The sequence below is a fragment of the Brassica napus genome, chromosome C7 (genome assembly GCF_020379485.1).
Source record: "Brassica napus cultivar Da-Ae chromosome C7, Da-Ae, whole genome shotgun sequence".
Classification (NCBI taxonomy): domain Eukaryota; kingdom Viridiplantae; phylum Streptophyta; class Magnoliopsida; order Brassicales; family Brassicaceae; genus Brassica; species Brassica napus.
The window spans coordinates 41,387,102-41,403,715 of NC_063450.1; the positions used below are offsets into that span (position 1 = coordinate 41,387,102).

General features: G+C 37.8%; 3 protein-coding genes, 1 non-coding gene and 1 pseudogene across 4 annotated transcripts; 3 read left to right on the forward strand and 2 right to left on the reverse strand.

Annotated features, from left to right (window-relative positions):
* Nucleotides 1-185: 185 nt before the first annotated feature.
* LOC106350793 lies at nucleotides 186-2,254 on the reverse strand. Its single transcript, XM_013790634.3, has one exon. It carries the CDS (start codon nucleotides 2,077-2,079, stop codon nucleotides 391-393), a length of 1,689 nt encoding a protein of 562 aa, XP_013646088.1. The 5' UTR covers nucleotides 2,080-2,254; the 3' UTR covers nucleotides 186-390.
* Nucleotides 2,255-2,431: 177 nt separating this feature from the next.
* LOC106348989 (glycine oxidase) lies at nucleotides 2,432-5,177 on the reverse strand. The gene is made up of 9 exons (XM_013788846.3): nucleotides 4,852-5,177; nucleotides 4,594-4,743; nucleotides 4,008-4,222; nucleotides 3,860-3,930; nucleotides 3,576-3,741; nucleotides 3,217-3,382; nucleotides 2,978-3,136; nucleotides 2,799-2,887; nucleotides 2,432-2,718 (listed from the first exon to the last, which is right to left on the reverse strand). Exons 1-9 carry the CDS (start codon nucleotides 5,105-5,107, stop codon nucleotides 2,623-2,625), a joined length of 1,368 nt encoding a protein of 455 aa, XP_013644300.2. The 5' UTR covers nucleotides 5,108-5,177; the 3' UTR covers nucleotides 2,432-2,622.
* A 1,058-nt stretch (nucleotides 5,178-6,235) lies between these two features.
* On the forward strand, nucleotides 6,236-9,735 carry LOC106350794 (annotated as a pseudogene).
* On the forward strand, nucleotides 6,792-6,863 carry TRNAK-UUU. Its single transcript has one exon. It is a non-coding gene; the product is annotated as a tRNA-Lys (tRNA).
* BNAA06G30200D (uncharacterized protein At5g48480) lies at nucleotides 9,585-10,487 on the forward strand. Its single transcript, XM_013807880.3, has 2 exons — nucleotides 9,585-9,935; nucleotides 10,064-10,487. The coding sequence occupies exons 1-2, from the start codon at nucleotides 9,661-9,663 to the stop codon at nucleotides 10,281-10,283; spliced, it is 495 nt and encodes a 164-aa protein (XP_013663334.2). The 5' UTR covers nucleotides 9,585-9,660; the 3' UTR covers nucleotides 10,284-10,487.
* Nucleotides 10,488-16,614: the final 6,127 nt, after the last annotated feature.

The following is a 16,614-nucleotide window of genomic DNA, read 5'->3' on the forward strand; positions in this document are numbered from 1 at the left end:
CTCCAACAAAAACTAAATTGACGGAGGAAAACTTAAGCCATATGCATTTCAACTCTAATCCCCTTGATCTGATGATTCTAACAGCCTAACAGCGACGGTAATTGTAGCATGAGAAAATGGTGTTTACTGAAAAGTTTTGGTGTGAGAAAGTGGAACTGTGGGAAAAACAAGACAAAACACACACATTTTGTTATTTATTTAAATTTTTTTTGATTAAACATCATTTACTAATTCATCTCTAACATTTTTAGTTTCTATCAACAAATGATCATTCTATTTTTGTGAATATTATTAGCATTTTCAACTTTAAATAAAATCTGAATAAAAAAATTAAAATAAAAATTATTCCGCGCTGAATTAGATTAGTGAAAGAACCTACCATACAAAATTTTAAGAATATTTATCATCACCAGTCCAAGTCATCTTGGCTTTAGGACCAGTAGGACCATCTTCACCAAGCATTTCATATGGTATCTTCCGAATAATATTTCGTAACCGTTTCCTAACAAACATGGGCAAAATCTTCTTAGCAAATGATTTAATTGGCTTATCAATCTTGTATCCTACCCTTGGTCCCCATTTCCTAAAATAGCTCGTCCAAGCCGGCTCAACCACGCCCCAAGGCCCTCCAATCACCTCATACCCCTTACCACAGTCCAACCACTTGTCACTTCTCGCCATATCGTTTCTTATACCATACCTTCTTTTGCCTTGCAACACAAGTCCAGGTTTCGAAAACATTGCGTGGCCGTGAAGCGACGAGTATATCACCGGTTTGTTTCCACCTTCAACGTACTCTAGATCGCATGCGTCCACCAACGTACCTCCACTGTGCTGAGAGAAGTAGACTCTCCATAACTTGCCGTTGAAGTTACTAATGCGTAAAGTAACGTGCTCCCAGTCTCCAACATGTTCGCCTATTTGACCTAAAGAAAGGCTCTTGATGAATAGAAACTTGAGGTGGGCGTTTCCGTTGAACGGACAGAATATCCACACGGCGATGTCGGTGAAGGTCCCTCCGAACATTGGTTTGATGTTTAGATACACTTTGGTGTTTCGCAAGTCTCCTCTCTTAACCTTCTCCGTGGCGGTCTTATCGAGTGGATAGTCTAACCAGAATAAGTCATCATTTGAACCGCCTTGTGGAAGATTTGTACCGTTTGGTTGTATTGGGATAGGGTTTGATTCGTTTCCTTTCTTGTATAACAAGGCACCGTTGGCGAAGAACCAATGGACCGAAGAAGGTAGAAAAATTTCTTTTGGATGGAAATATATCAAAGGAGAATAGGTTTTAAGCAAAGCTCTGGTTTGAGCTTCGCTTGGCATGTTAGAGGACATGTTGAGTTTGGTGTTTTTCAAGCAGAATAAATAAGGAAGAGGAGATGAGTTTAGTTGTTGAAAACTGAATGTTCCTGTGTACACACCTGTTGCTTGTGTTCCTCGCTGTACCGGTCTCAAATTAACAACGCTAACTCCTTTAAATCCCCATACTAACGTATCAGCTTCACTTTGTTCTGTCAACTCTGACCGAACACAACTTATAGAGTCTTGTTTCGAAGGAGGCTTTTGAGAGGAAGTAGTGACAAGCACACCAACCGGTTTATACCCTTTGAGACATACCGGCTGCCAAAAATATGCATGTCCGTCTTGTCTGATACCCAGCGATGCAGTGTTCCAGACCTCAATGTAGTCCACTGGTGGTCTCAAATTACTTCCAGACACGTCTCTTGCAACAAGGATCCAACCAAAAAGTTTCTGGTTGTTTGGTTGTGCATAGAAGCCAAGCTTGAAGAAGTTAGCAGGAAGATTTGTAGGTTCAAAGATGCTGAATCCCATGTTGTCTCGTCCTCCTTCATATGTTCTCCATACTCTCTTTGCTGTTGTTTTGGAGATGGAGACTTGTTTAACCTCAAGACCTCCCAAGTCTATTGTCCCTTTGCCGAAATGTACCTCATGGGGAAGTATAGGAGGCAAAGGACCTTGAAATTTAAAGATAGTGTCCACAGGTAAACCATTAGTTTGGTTAACAAGCAGATAAAGAAGAAACAAAAGAGGTTTGTAATATATATTGTTAAACATTTAGGATTATATTTGTGTGTTCATCTTCATTCTCAGCATATATGTAACTTATAGTTTTATGCCATAAAAGGACATGAACCTATTGATGACTACAAATTTATGTTATGCAGATATACAATGAATATAAATATATATTTTGTAAGTAGGTACCAAAACTGTTGGATTTTTCTGTTATTTATTTGATAATTTTAGTAAAAATCTAAAAATACCAAAGAAACATGAGACCATTGACTGCTATATATGCAGTATTCAGGGAATTTAATTTGGTCTTTGGAAGAGATTTAATATGTTTCTTAATTACATCAGATTTTTTCAAAATCCTGGTCAATAATTAATTTCAATGACAAAATAATAAAAGAAAAAATAACCCAAGATAACCACATAATAATGATTTCAACATTTTGTGTTAGTCTATTATTATTTTTTGAAACATTCAGATTTATTTCCTTTTGGGAATCCAAAACAGATCAACAACAATGCTCAAGACTCAAGAGGACTGATTGATTCCCATTGTAACTAAAACTGAAAACTGCTTCTAGTTCCTCAGCAACAACGTCCTTTAACCTGAAACGCTGAAACATCTACCTTCGATGGTTTCCCCAATACAATGTCTGACACCATTTCAGCTGTTCCTAGAGCCTAATAAGATTTCAAGAAACCAAGAATCACCATCTTGTTCTTGAATTGTTGATAGAACATTAGGATGAGTTCTGACTTACCATGGAAAGTCCACCTCCTTCATGTCCAGCTGCCAAGTACAGGTTTTGTAATCCGGGCACAGATCCTATCACTGGCTTCCCATCAGGCACTATGATCAGTTTAAAAAAGGAAGTTCAGGTTTTGTGATACATTCCAAAGGACGGTTTTTAAGTATTTCATGGAGCAATTAGAAGCTTACTGTAAGGGCGCAAACCGACTCTCACTTTCCTGTTACGGATGAAATCTTCAAGAGAAATATCTCTTAACGTGGGGAAGAACTCTGCTGCACGCTCCCATATGCAGCGGATGATAGTCTCATCAGCTTCAGTGTCGAACCCAACGAACTCACGGCTGCTCCCTGAAGGTTAAAGATGGCTAAATGAAGAGGACAGATACCTGACTGGTTCAGGAGTTTAAGAGGTGGGATGAAAACGTTACCGAGAACAAGGTTTCCTGTTGTGTCCATTGTCGCTGTCATGGAGATAGATAGCATCCGTTCCTCCACACCTGGAGCTGAAGCACTTTGATGATCCGCATAACCAGCCTCCATCATCCCATGATTTAAATGGAACGAATCAAAATTCTCTACCACAAGCAGATGCCCCTGCAAGTAAAATAAAGTTGGATATTGTAATTTAAAAATACAGAAACAGTCCATTTCAGGAGTCTTAACATATTCTGGAAGCTTACAGAAGATTAACTCTACAAATAAAGCTAATGCATGTTTCTCTTAAGCAATACTAACCTCAAAATGTAAATAAAAATGCAAAAATTAGCAATGAGAGGTAAAGTTAAACCTTTCTTGGCTTCACAGGAACATCCACCGAGATGTTGCAGTCTTTAAGCAAGTCATGCATCAGAGAACCACTCCAGCAACCAGCAGCTACTATAGTAGCCTTCTTACCATACAAGTTGCGTTTCAAAGTCTGAACACCTGTAACCTCCTTGCTACTCCCATCAGACCTGAGTAGATGATACAATTAACATACTAATAAAAACTTCAGCACAAGAACAATGCACATTCAAGATTTACATAGACGACATCTTTCTGAGTTTAATCGTGTACAAAAGATTAGCAAACCTTATTAAGCCTGTAACTGGTTCATGATAGAACTCTGCATATCGTCCTTCTGTTGCAAACTCTCTGTTACCCTGAATAACTCAAAGACAAAGTAAGTAAAAAACAAAGAATAAGAGTCAGGTTCAATTATCCATGGAAACCAACTAACCTTCTCAATATAAGCAACCGTACGATGAGCATCCAACTGCGAATCATCAGGAAGAAACGCAGCACCAGTCTCATCGTCAACAAGGATTGCTGGCTCCTTTAGAAACAAATCTCCGCTAGACAAATACTCAGCTCTCAAGCCACCTTCAGTTAGCTCATTAACCTTTTGTTTCAGAGCAACACATTCCTGAGAAGTCTTTCCAACGAGCAAGCTTCCTGCACATGGCAATAATAATAACAACATACTGAACTATACACAATGTAGATAACAAGATGATAATAGCATTGTCAACAAGAACCTTACAACAAGGTGTAAAGAACCCAATTGGCTAGCTCAGTGTTCTAAAAATCGGTCTAGGCGGTGCTTAGGCTGTCTAAACGCAACAATTTTTCTAAACTGATTTTTCAAAATTTTGGTACAGGCGTTGAAAAAATCGATCTAGATGCCCGCCTAATAAATAATCCTCAATAAAAGGCCTAACCGCCACCTAAAGATTTCTTGAATATTAATTTAGCTAGAGTAGGAGCCAACTTATAAAAATCCAACCAAAATCTAAACAGACCGAAGTGAGTGAATGAGAAAAGACCTGTCTTTTTCCAACCAAGCAGCTCTTGAGGATCAAGACCCTGATCAGTTAAGCTATCTGCAAGCTCATGCCAGAGCTGATGGCTCCTCATGGCCAAGTCCCATACATCACTACCTGGCTTCTTGTGAGTCATCCATATATACCCCTGTCCTGAACCCCCCCCCAAAAAAGACCACAACTTTTCATGTTATAAAAAAAAGTCAACTCTTTTTGACTTCAAACTTTCCAGAAAATAAGAAAAAAGAGTCAAACTTTTACCAGCACCGGTGGCTCCGGAGCAAGGAACGGCTTTATCAACAACGGCGACTGATAGATCCGACCCGGTGAGGAACTGACGGGCAATGGTCAACCCGATGATCCCGCCACCAACGACAACTACATCGAAGGAGGAGCTGCGAAAAGCAGTGACTCGAAGGGAGTGAGGAGGAGAAGCTCCACGTCGGAGCCTACGGGACGCGGGAGATGGAAATGGAGAGTTCAGAAAGGTTGGTGATTGAACGTAGATGGAAACCATGGTAGAAGAGGTTGTAATCAGCGCCTTGCTTGTATCGTTTGGTTTTATTTAAACCTCCAAATGACTAAAACGGCGTCGAAACAGCGTTTTTGTAAACGGATCATGATGACATGACTCAGTCGAGCGGTTGCGTCGAAGTGGCTTTACTTAGTGTTTCTGATGCTATTGAGATCTCTTTGTGCTAGAATCCGTAATATTGTTAGCTACTAGTACAAAGATGATTTGATGTCACATCACCAAGTTCTTCCATCAACCAGAGTCAAGCTACAACTTGAGAATAATATTCTACTACAAATGCTATATTTTACAGCATAACATATGTATATTGATGCCTTGATGGATGACTCAGTGATCTCTACATCATAGATAACAAAACAGCATGTGTGATCTTCAAGCTTCTTACTATGCCAACACTATCAACTTCTGAAAACGATGAGAGTGGCAGCTTTCCTATAGTCCTGCTTGAAAAGCTCAGAATCCTCATCTGGCTAAACTACAATAGGCAATGAACTTATATAATAAGAATGATAAAAACAGTTTGCTGATCAGCTCTGAAGATTTCCATAATTGAAATCTGACTTTGGAGGTGTTATTGGTTTCTACATTTTAATGGATTTGAAAATCCAAGTCAAATCTATTGTTATTGGTTCTATGATTTTAAAATACATATTCAAATTCATTGTTATTGGTTTTATGACTCTAAAATAGATTTTCAAATCAGGTGTTATTCAATTTTAAGGATTTGCTTAAACATTTGATTTGGATTTGGATTTGCATAGATTTATAAATGTTTTAAAGAGTAAAATACAAAGAAGCAAATATTGAGTTATACCTTGTTATTTTGAATGGATTTGCCTTATTGATATTTTTCGAATAAGAAGTCTATACCGACAACCCTAGAGAAAAATTGTAGAAACTAATAACACCCCCTAGAAGTATTGGTTTTTCGATTGTTCTTTGTTAGTATAGATCTAGAATTTAAAGCGACCATGGAAACAAATAAAAGAAAGACTTTATCGTTAAGCTCTTGCGTAGGATTGATCTTTTCGCCCTACCAACGCAAAACTCGGATTTAAAGCGACTTTCAGATACCTTTGCATCAACACGAAACAGTGTTCTTCCGAAACGATGGACTGGTTATCGATTTGTTTCTTTGTGGTGGAGGTAGACAGAGAAAAAAAATCAAGGATGAAAAGTTTCCCAAGCTGTTGTTTCTTGTGAAGAGGGATATATTATTAGCACTTCTTCCACTTTTAAATTGACAGTAACCATACAAACGTGTCTTGCCTACCAAATAACACAACCAATTTTTAAATTTTTTTGTCAAATGTATACAGTATCAAATATGAAGCCAAAATTTCTTGGACATCAAGAAACTTCAAAAAAAGAAAATATATCTATACATCGCATGAGGACGATGATGAATTAGTTGCAAATCCATTTCATTCATTTATAAAAATCCACTTATTTTGATTTTAAAATCTATATCACTGATAGTGAAATCTGTTTGTTTGATTTTGGAATCAAGGTATTTGTCAATGATTTGTAAATCTAATTTTTTTTCTAAATCCACTAAAATACTAGATCCAATAACCCCTACTTTGTGTATCAAACATGCATCTATAACCAATCTTTTATTATCCCTGGCTATTTTAGTGTTTTGAAATCATATGATGTCAAGTGAGCCGTCTTAGCTCAGTGGTAGAGCGCGTGACTTTTAATCCCGTGGCCGTGGGTTCGAAACCCACAGACGGCGTTACGTTTTGTTTCTTCATCATTTCTTCCTTTGTTTTAAACCCAGAACCTCATTTTTGAATCCCAAACGTTTGATACACAGCATGTTTTACAATCTATTCACCTTCGTTTTCCCTCCTCTTCTTCTCCTTCGAGAAGAGAATCTCCGATCCCATCGATTATCTCTCCTCTTCTCCTTTCTCCTTTTGTTCGTTCCGTCCAAAGCAAACCCAGAAACCGAAGAGTTCGGTTCAATTCTGCGCCCCATACGAGGTTGGAGGCGGATACTCTGACGAGGAACTCTTCGAACGATACGGAACCCATCAAAGTAAAACTAACGTTGAGGACAAACTAGATGAATCTGAGTAAGAAGCTCTGCTTAAAGGAGGCGAACAAGTAACCTCCGTTCTTGAAGAAATGATAACCCTTGTACGTACGCTTTGCTTTTGTTTAGTCTTCATAAGCTTGGCATTTCGTCGAACGACTTAGCTGCATTAGGTAACTCTTCACAGAATCGTGTATGATGCATATAGATTGTTACTTGCTAGTTATGGGGCGCTGTAATGGATTTACATGTAAATGTGCCCTTATGTGTTGTAGTTGCAAGATATGAAGAAGATGAATGAAGCATCTGAACACGTTGCTGTGGAATCGGCTGCACAAGGAGTTATAGGGAAAAGGGTTGATCAAAATGGAGTCAGGGTTTATGATGGCTCTTGATTACATGATTCAACTCGCTGACAAAAAGACCAAGACGATAAGGTAACCCATTCTGCGTTTCCCCTCTTAATGTTCACAAAGATCTCATGTGTAGCTACCTGAGTTTGTAACTCAGATTGCTTTGCACTGTAATGTAGCAATCACTTACATATTACCACTAGATATAGAGGATAGTGTTAAGTTTTCCTTTATTATGTTAGTTCTGTAGCTTAAGCTGGGTAAAAAAAAAAAAAAAAAAGATCTAAAGATATTAACTTTTGATTTTGAGCTCAGAGGAAGTGTTTGTTAGAGGTCGTTAAGGAGACTGTCTTAGTGTCTTATCCCATCTCACTAAAAAGTGCCCTTGCACATGTGGGTAATTTTTAAAGTAGCTTCTTCTTGCTTTCAAGACTTTCCACTAGCTTATTTTAGCGAACCATTACTGTTTGTTCAGGTTTAAGTGATTGGTTTACTCTCTAGAACCCCTAAAAAGGAAAGTAGACAAGAGCTGCTGCGTAGAGTAGCTGCAGGTGGTGGGGCTCTTGAAAATAAGGACGGTAATAAACTTCATTTACCCGGAGCAAATCTGAATGACATAGCTAATCAAGCTGGTGATTTGCTAGAGGTACAGTATTGTGTTTAGTTTGGTATATATGTTTGTATTCGAGATCACATGTACAAGTCTGAGGAATTTTTGCAGACTATGGAAACAAGGCCAGTTGTTCCTGATCGAAAACTACTAGCGAGGCTTGTTTCACGGAACATGATGGGAGGAGGTATACTTGATGAGTGGTTTCTCCACTCTGCCTGAATCAGAGGTGTTACTATTGTGTCCATCACACCATGTTTATGAACTTGGTGCATTATCATTAAAACAGGTGAATTTCCTAACCAAATTGGTAGCTCTCAAACCTGGAAAGAGTGTGCATTAAATGATCCAGAACGTCATGCAAGGAAAAGATGAAGGTGCAGATGGTCTTAGCAATGGAGAAGATTCTTCAACCCAAGGAGGAAGAAGGCAGGGTAGATTAAATGGAAGGGTAAGTATGATCAACTAAAACATTTTCTGTTTAACAAGAAGTTTCTTTTAAACCAAAGATAAGCCTTTATTTCTGTCTTACTTGGCCTTTTTGGTTCGATCCAGGGAAGCGTTACAGGAAGAAAGCCGTTACCAGTAAGACCAGGAATGTTTCTAGAGACTGTCACAAAGGTTTATTTCAAAATTGCTTTGTCCAAAAAGATGATAGTAACAGAGTAGTGCGTGATGTTTTCATTTTCGACCTCGATAGGTAATGGGGCAGCATATACTCGGGTAATGCATCTGGTATTAATCACAGCACAACATCTAGAATGGGTGAGTTCCTTAAAAAACACCAAATATTTGCATACGGAGTCTATTTTCTCTGCGTTCATTAGAGCCTCTATATTTGTGTTTTTGACATGTGGTTAGGTACACCAAAAGACACTCCAAGTTCTTGAAAAAGTCGCGTATATATTATCATTGTTACAAGCAAGGAAAGATTTTGCAAGTAGAGGTTGTGTCCATAGATGTTGTTTCACTATATAATAACTGTAATTTAGTTGGTTACTTGTTTGATATTACAAATGTTGTGACCCGACATTCATTAGCATGCACATCCATTAAACCTCAAAACTTTAGTGTTATTTTAAGAACCAAGAATTATTGATAATTCAAAAACAAAAAGTTATTGATAATTAGCTTAGCTAGTTGGGCAAGGGAAAGTGGATAACAAACTAACTTTACTGTCGACAAAAAAAAAAACTAACTTTATTAAAATAATATTCGAATATTTAACTTTAAAAAATTCAAAATGAGGGAAGACATGCGGAAGAGACACGTAGACGTATAGGCCGTAGGATAGGGAAAAGTGGGGTACACGCTTGTAAATAAATGGAAAAAGTAAGGGTAAATACTAAATACCCCCGGACGTGAAAGCTGTAACAAACCATTTTAGAATCCTCGTCAGGTTAAGAAACGATTCCGCTTCTCGTCGTCCACAATAAATATCTACCCTCAGCTGCCTCTACATTGTTCCTTCACACACACCATCTTCTCTCTTTTTTTCTCTAACGAACAAAACAAACCTTTTCTCACAACGATGGCTCAGGAAGATGTTGCTGCTGCGAATGGTGCTACAGTGGTGGAGAAGTCTGTTACCTTCACTGCCTACAAGCCGCAGCTGATCGTGGAGGCTCAGAAGGTCGGTGAAGCTGTCGCTTTCTACAAGGATGTGTTTGGTGCGACGGAGACTGAACACTCTCTCTACCCTAAGCGCAAGGCTGACCAAGAGCTCCCTCACGTTGTCTCCGCTGAGATCAAGCTCGCTGGTGCTACCGTCGTTGTCTCCGACGTCTCTGTTCACTCTGGCTCTAAGTATGCTCTTCCTCTCCTCCTTCGACTAGATCTTCTTGTTTAGGGTTTCAGCTTTAGATCTGGTTTTAACTAGTGATAGGATGAGTATACTGTGTTGACTTGACTTGGATTGTGTTACGTTTGAACAGTGTGAAGACGGGGACTGTGACTGCACTCCTCGAAACTGATGACGTGGAAGCTGCCGTTGCGAAAGCTGTGGCCGCCGGAGCTGTGAAAGTTGAGGAGGTCGCGGAGGGGGAAGCTGACGGTGGGGTGAAGGGAAAGGTGACTGACCCGTTCGGTTTCACCTGGATCTTTGTTTCTCCGGTGGAGAAGAGTGACAAGGAAGAAAACAAAGAGGTGGTCTAACTGTCGTCGTCGTCGGATCTGATCGTTCGTCGGTTTCTGAACAAACTTCTATTATCCTTTATTATGCTTTTGTAGTTTGTCTTTTGTGGAATCTCAGGTATTAGTAAAACCGGATCGGTTAACTTATGACTTTTGTTGAGTTTGATTTCACCCTTTTGACATTAAGACTTGGTGAAATAAAAACGAAAATCATCTCGGATATTATTAATGCTTTTGTTCATTATGTTTATCTATTTTGCTTAATCGTATGCTTCGTCTCTCGGTAGATTTGATTTCGTATTGGGGGTTAGAATCGTCCTTTTCAAAGTAGAATGAATGGTTGGATTAGAAACCGTGTAACTAACTGTGATAGGTTAAATAATTTTTAATTTATATTTTAATGATATTTTTAAGATAAAAAAATAAGTTTTTTAATATTTGCGTCATAATCTAAAACTTCTATGTATTTTGAAACATAGGAGTAATTATTAGTTAAATTCAGTAATACTGAAAACTTGTGTCGGGGGTAGTGAAAACATAGGCATCTGGGATTGTGCCCTTCTTTTTAGGTATCGCTTACTGGCTCTATTTTCCATAGTGCCATTATGTGGTCCTGTCAAAACACAGTTCTTGTATGGGTTTTGGGCCTTGTGATGTTTTCAATTTTGTTCTTGACCGCATTATTGGTTTTCCCATAAACGCCATTGGGCAGAAATTTTACGGTTATACCAACACGCAAGAAGATCATTTATAATTCAATGTATCTGTGGTGTCAAAGTGAATGTGCATCAGTGCAATAAGAAGGTTTATGTGTATATTACTAAAGTTTTATGTAGAAACATGTGAACCAGATTGGATTATTAGTATACACTATCACGGGGTTGAATTATTTATATCATGAAACTCTTATTGCAATTATTAGTATATCAACCAACTATCCTTGCACAAATTACAGCCCACAAATATTTAACTGCAAATGGAAGAAGAAAAAGTCACAGAACTTATTGAAAATGAACATTAAGTTAATGGGCCTGATTTGAGCCTTATTATAAGTTATGTTTTTATTCAGGGGGTTCACCTCAAAAACCTTCGTGGCCGTTTTAAGAATTTCATAATTCAGAAAATAATCGGAAGATTGCCAATCAACAAGAAAACAAAACGGCAACTGACCTTTTTCTTTCATTCTTTTCGTATCAACAACAACAACAACAGTTACCTACTTTAACCACAAAGCGAATAAGAATATCAGTTAGTATATAATAGGACAAATATAAGAGAACGAAGAAACAGAATATATAACATATTAGCTCTCCCATTGGTCTTTTTCTCCATCGGACTATAGACGTTTTAAAGCGTAAAAAGTTTACTGCACACCTCAGAGTTGCTCACAAATGTTATTGTAACAAAATAAATAAAATAAATAAAATAACAAGTTTTAAAAGAAGGCAAAGATAATATCACTTCCAAAATAAAGAGAGAAGAGAGAGAAAGTAGATCTGGTCTTGGTTCCGCTGAGCGGCCGGCGTCTGCACGCATGCCGTCGTCGGAACCGGGGTTCGTCCGTTTAAAAGTTATCCTAGTGCCTCTCCTTCGTATCTTCCCCCCCCTACTTTCGCCTTGTCCGAGCTGTGGCTCCAGCCTAATCCATGGTACATGGCGGTTGTTGTTTGGAGTGAAGACGCGGTCGTGGAGAAGGTTTTCTGCGGTGGAGAGGCGGCTCATTTAGATCAAGGTTCGACTCCGGGAGAAGGAGGTTTTTACAGCTCCGTCGTCGTCGGTATTCTCCGGGAGGTGGAGGCTCCTTTTGCTCTGCGCCGCCGGTTCAGTTTTTGGGAGGGGGAGGCTTACCTAGCTCCGTCGTCGCCGTCTTGTCTCCGGAGGGTGGAGGCTACCATAGCTCTACGCTGCCGACTTGGAACCCGTAGGAAGCTTGGGTGTTAGCGGTGAAAGTTCGGTTTGGTTGTTGTTCTTGTTGGCTCGGGTGGACATTAGATAGATCAGATGAGATCTTAGAAGAAGATGAACCTCTCTGTGGATGATACCGCCGACAAGAGAAGATAGTTGAGGTTGTGGTGACAGGACTTAATCGCGAGAGAAGAGTGGGTGGTCCTGATGAGAGCGCAGTATGTCCGATGACGCTTTCGATGGAGGACCACCGGAGAGGAAGGCAGTTGATGCGGGTTATGAGATCCGGCAAAACGAAGGTACGGTGAGGTGGCTCCGGCGGCGTCTTCGAGGTGGAGACGGTCAGGTCGAGGCGGTTTGCGACGAGTGTCGATCCGAGGGTGTAGATGCTTCCACGTGTTTAGCAGCCAGCCTCCTTGACGCGTGCTTTCCAGCTGACGTTGTTTGAGTTTGTATGGTTTGGGCCGCGGGCCCGTTTAAGCGTTTAGATTGTAGCCGGTAGGCTTTTGGGCTTCTAACCCTTTTGATTATGTATTTGGGCCTTGGGCCATGTATTCTGAGCCTGGTCCAGTTTTATTATTTAAAAAAAAAACACTTGGCGGAAAAAAAAAAGAAAAGACAAAAATTAAAAGAAAAAATAGCATTTGACCATTTTTCTTTAGAGGCACGTAGACGCAGCCTTTCCCTTCATTTCCTATGTTGGAGAGCGTGTTGAGACTTGGGAGACTCCAGATTTCTAGATTCTCAATTTCTTTCTCTTTTTTTTTTCTTCTTTTCCGTCAAGAACTTATTTGATTAAAGGCCAAGCCCAGAAGCTTACAAAATCCAACGAGGACAGTCTAACCCCACAAACATGGGTCGAAAGTCCACCTAGAGAAACCCTAGAACCAAAACGAGGCGCCGCCGCTTCGAGCCACGACATCACCCCCGCTTCAAGCCACCACCGGTGTACCAACCATCGATTTACCGGGACACCTTCTTCACCGCAAACGCCTTCAACTCATGTGTTTCCATTATCGGAGAGCATCAATCGCCTGTTCGAGATCTCATCCGCCTCCATTCATCACCAGCACCGAGAAGAAAGCTTCGCTCGAAACATCACTCTTTACCAACGGAGAGCTTCGATCGTCCTCCAACGAGAACTCATCCATCGAATCCAACCCAAAACCACATAAACAGAGATAGAAAAACCAAACCTTAAAACGGAACTAGGGAACCAAAAGTCGGCGACCCAAGGCAAGGAAAGCCTTCACCCCCCGGAGTCAAAAGCTGGCGATAGCAGAGCTGGAGAAGCCTCCACCTCCTGCTAACAAGGCCGGCGGCGACGGAGTTGTAGAAGCCTCCACCTCCCGGAATCGAAACTTAATCTGACAAGCCGACTTCACCACACCAAACCCTCCACACGATCGCGTCGTTACTCCAGACGCAGTGCCACCATTGATGTCGGTTCACTCCCCGAGTTGACGACGACAGATGGAGACTGGACCAGAGCTCAGACAAGACGGTCAGGAAGAGGATGCGAAGGAGAGGCAGGAGTATTACCTCAGCGGAGGAACGAAGGGTTCCGGCGACGTCACGCTCGCTCACGCGCCGGCCGTACGCCAGACCCAAAAAAAAATCTACTCTCTCTCTCTTGAACTCTCTCTCTCTCTGCCGTGTTGGCTTCTATCCTTGTCTCAATTTCTTTCTCTACTGAATTCGAAATGTTTTATTTATTAACTTAAGTTTTTATAGTCATATTCGTCCACCGGTTCAAAGGTGGATCCACCTTCAACGGTTCCACTGGTTTTAGACTTTTGATATATTTGTATGCATCGTTATTACTTAATAGCTTATATGTATTCCAACATCTCATCTTGCTCTGATTTGATGGGCTGATAGATGTAATACGCTTGATATATATAGGATTCGTCTGATAGACTATGAATAGAGTTTTGGCTGCATGGAGAAGCACAATAGTCGTGTTGACCAGAACTGAATTCTGCGAACTATAGGTTCTAATAGTATCACGACGTAGCATATTGATTTGCAAAGAATAACACGTCAAATATCTTCTGAATGTTTTAAATGTGTGGCATAGCTCTCGTGCCATTCAACTTTCGAGATCCGAATTAGGAACTTCAATTAGATTACCTCTGGTGTAAGAACATTAACAAAAATTATCGAGTAAAATTTGTTAATTGATTCTTAACCTTCTTAGTATATGTATACAAAATCATTTATAATTACTCGTAAGTTATAAGAGTCAAAATCCATTTGAATTGATCTGTATACCGGCTTTTATGGTTTAATATACCCTAAACCCAAACATTTATTACATCAATAGAATGCCATTCCCTTGGTATCTATATTATTAAAAGAGAAATATCCATTTGAAAATATTCTTACTTCATTAATTAAACTCCATAATTTTTTGCTTGTCTTTTTTCAGTTGCATTTATGAAATATCCTAAAACGAATAAAACTGCATAATTTATTACTTGTCTTTTCAGTTACATTAATGAAACATGCTTAAATAAATTTAAACTTCATATTTTATTGTTTGTATTTTTCAGTTACCTTAATGAAATATCCTTAAATAAATTTGGACATAATGTCATTTAATCAACAAAAAGAAATTCATGAGTTATCCTTACGTGCACAATTTTAATAAAGGAGATTTTAAAAAACGTGCATCATTAAAATGTTATCTAAAACATACAGCACTAATATATAACATGCATCAATAAAACTAGAATTTGACTCACACAATTGTACGGATATTATTTTCAGTTGATTAAATTAAAAAATATTTATTTATTCAAAAAATATTTAAGAATAGCTATGTTTTAAAAAATTATATGGTATTATTTGCTCATAACTCATTTGTCATTTGCTGAATTTATGGTTTTTATTTATATTTTTTATTATTTAATTATAATATTTTCATTTTATATTTGAAAGAGAAATGAATTTTCTTTCAAACAATATTTTTGTAAATGTATTTTTTAAAAAATAATCAATTTAAATTGTTATTATCATTGAATGTAATTATTTTTGACATAATTTGAGTTTTCGTTTACATCAAAACTTATCATATTTTAGGATAATTTTAATTTTAAATGTAATTTTCATATTTTTCAAACAAATTCTAAAACTATTTTTTAAATATTTTGTTATAATTTTTTAAAAATATTGAGTTGCATTTTAAATAAAAAGGTAAAGATATTAAAAATATTCTAATTATAATATGTAAAATTTAATATAGTTTTAAGGAAATTGTCAAAATAAAAAAAATTACACATAAAAAAAATCATGATTTTTGTTAACTGGGCGGATCATTATTTATATGATATCGCAAACGAAATAAAAATTTATGTTTTTACAATTGTCTAATTAACTGTGTATACTCATTTTTTTATATTTTTTTATATGATATCACACATTCGTAAAAAAATAGATAGTTTAATATGCAAAAAAAATTATTTATTTAATGAATATAATATGAATAAATTTTACAAATACATCATTTAATAAAATAAATAATTAAAAACTGAAAATTCATATACGTGCTGGCGCGCGGATCAGGATGTAGTATGATTTAAACTGCTTTCCCAAGTTCAAAGGCTGCAATGTGCAGTTGAAATTGAATTATGCTGGTATGCACATCTTCAATTATTTTAACCTAACCCCACATGCCCTTTGTCAAATAAAACTACTGATGAAATATTTAAAAACTAGAGACATATTCATTGTGAAGATGGAATTTTATAAGCAAAAAGGGAGAGAAATTGACAAAAGATAATAAATGGGATTGCTTGGAGTCGTGGCAATGTTGTTTGCACACTGCACATAGCACAATGCTACATAACAGAGGTAATGTTGCATGTGGCCCCTTCTTCATAAAGCTCCTTTATTAACTCCTCTGTCTCTAAAATCTTCACTTTTTCTAGCAAAATTTCATTTTCAAATTGGATATTCTGATAAAAAGATCATCAATGTTATCTGCTCCACTAAATGTATTTTTAGGAGTATTATTTTTTCCCAGTACAGAATATCAATATTAGTAAAGAATCGGACCTTAAAAAAAGAGTAAAGAATTGATATAACTAAACTCATAAGTCAGCTTTAGAGGCCATAAAACATGGTCAATCTAATAAATAACTTCCGTTATAAATAAGTTCTATAGTGAAAGTAACGTCAAGTCTTTTTTGTTTGTCAACCATGGAAATAAATGTGATTTCATTTTCCTTCTAAGGCCATCTCCAACTCATCTCTAGAGATCTCTAAAATAGAGACAAAAATAGAGATGATGTTTTTGCTCCAATGTGTTCCTCTATAATAGAGTAACTAGATTTTGACCCGCGCTTTCAAAGCGCGGGTTTATTTTTGTTTTTTTTTTCAATTGACAAATATTTAGTAAATGTCACATTTTCATATATTTGTATTTTATTTTATAAAAGACTTA

Coding starts and splice junctions, on each gene's coding strand:
- LOC106350793 (XM_013790634.3), bottom strand. CDS start 2,079: ATGTTTAACAATATATATTACAAACCTCTTTTGTTTCTTCTTTATCTG.
- LOC106348989 (XM_013788846.3), bottom strand. CDS start 5,107: ATGGTTTCCATCTACGTTCAATCACCAACCTTTCTGAACTCTCCATTT. Junction 3,742..3,859: donor CCAGTTACAGGCTTAATAAG/GTTTGCTAATCT, acceptor TCATCTACTCAG/GTCTGATGGGAGTAGCAAGG. Junction 3,383..3,575: donor TTCCTGTGAAGCCAAGAAAG/GTTTAACTTTAC, acceptor TTTTACTTGCAG/GGGCATCTGCTTGTGGTAGA.
- BNAA06G30200D (XM_013807880.3), top strand. CDS start 9,661: ATGGCTCAGGAAGATGTTGCTGCTGCGAATGGTGCTACAGTGGTGGAG. Junction 9,936..10,063: donor TCTGTTCACTCTGGCTCTAA/GTATGCTCTTCC, acceptor ACGTTTGAACAG/TGTGAAGACGGGGACTGTGA.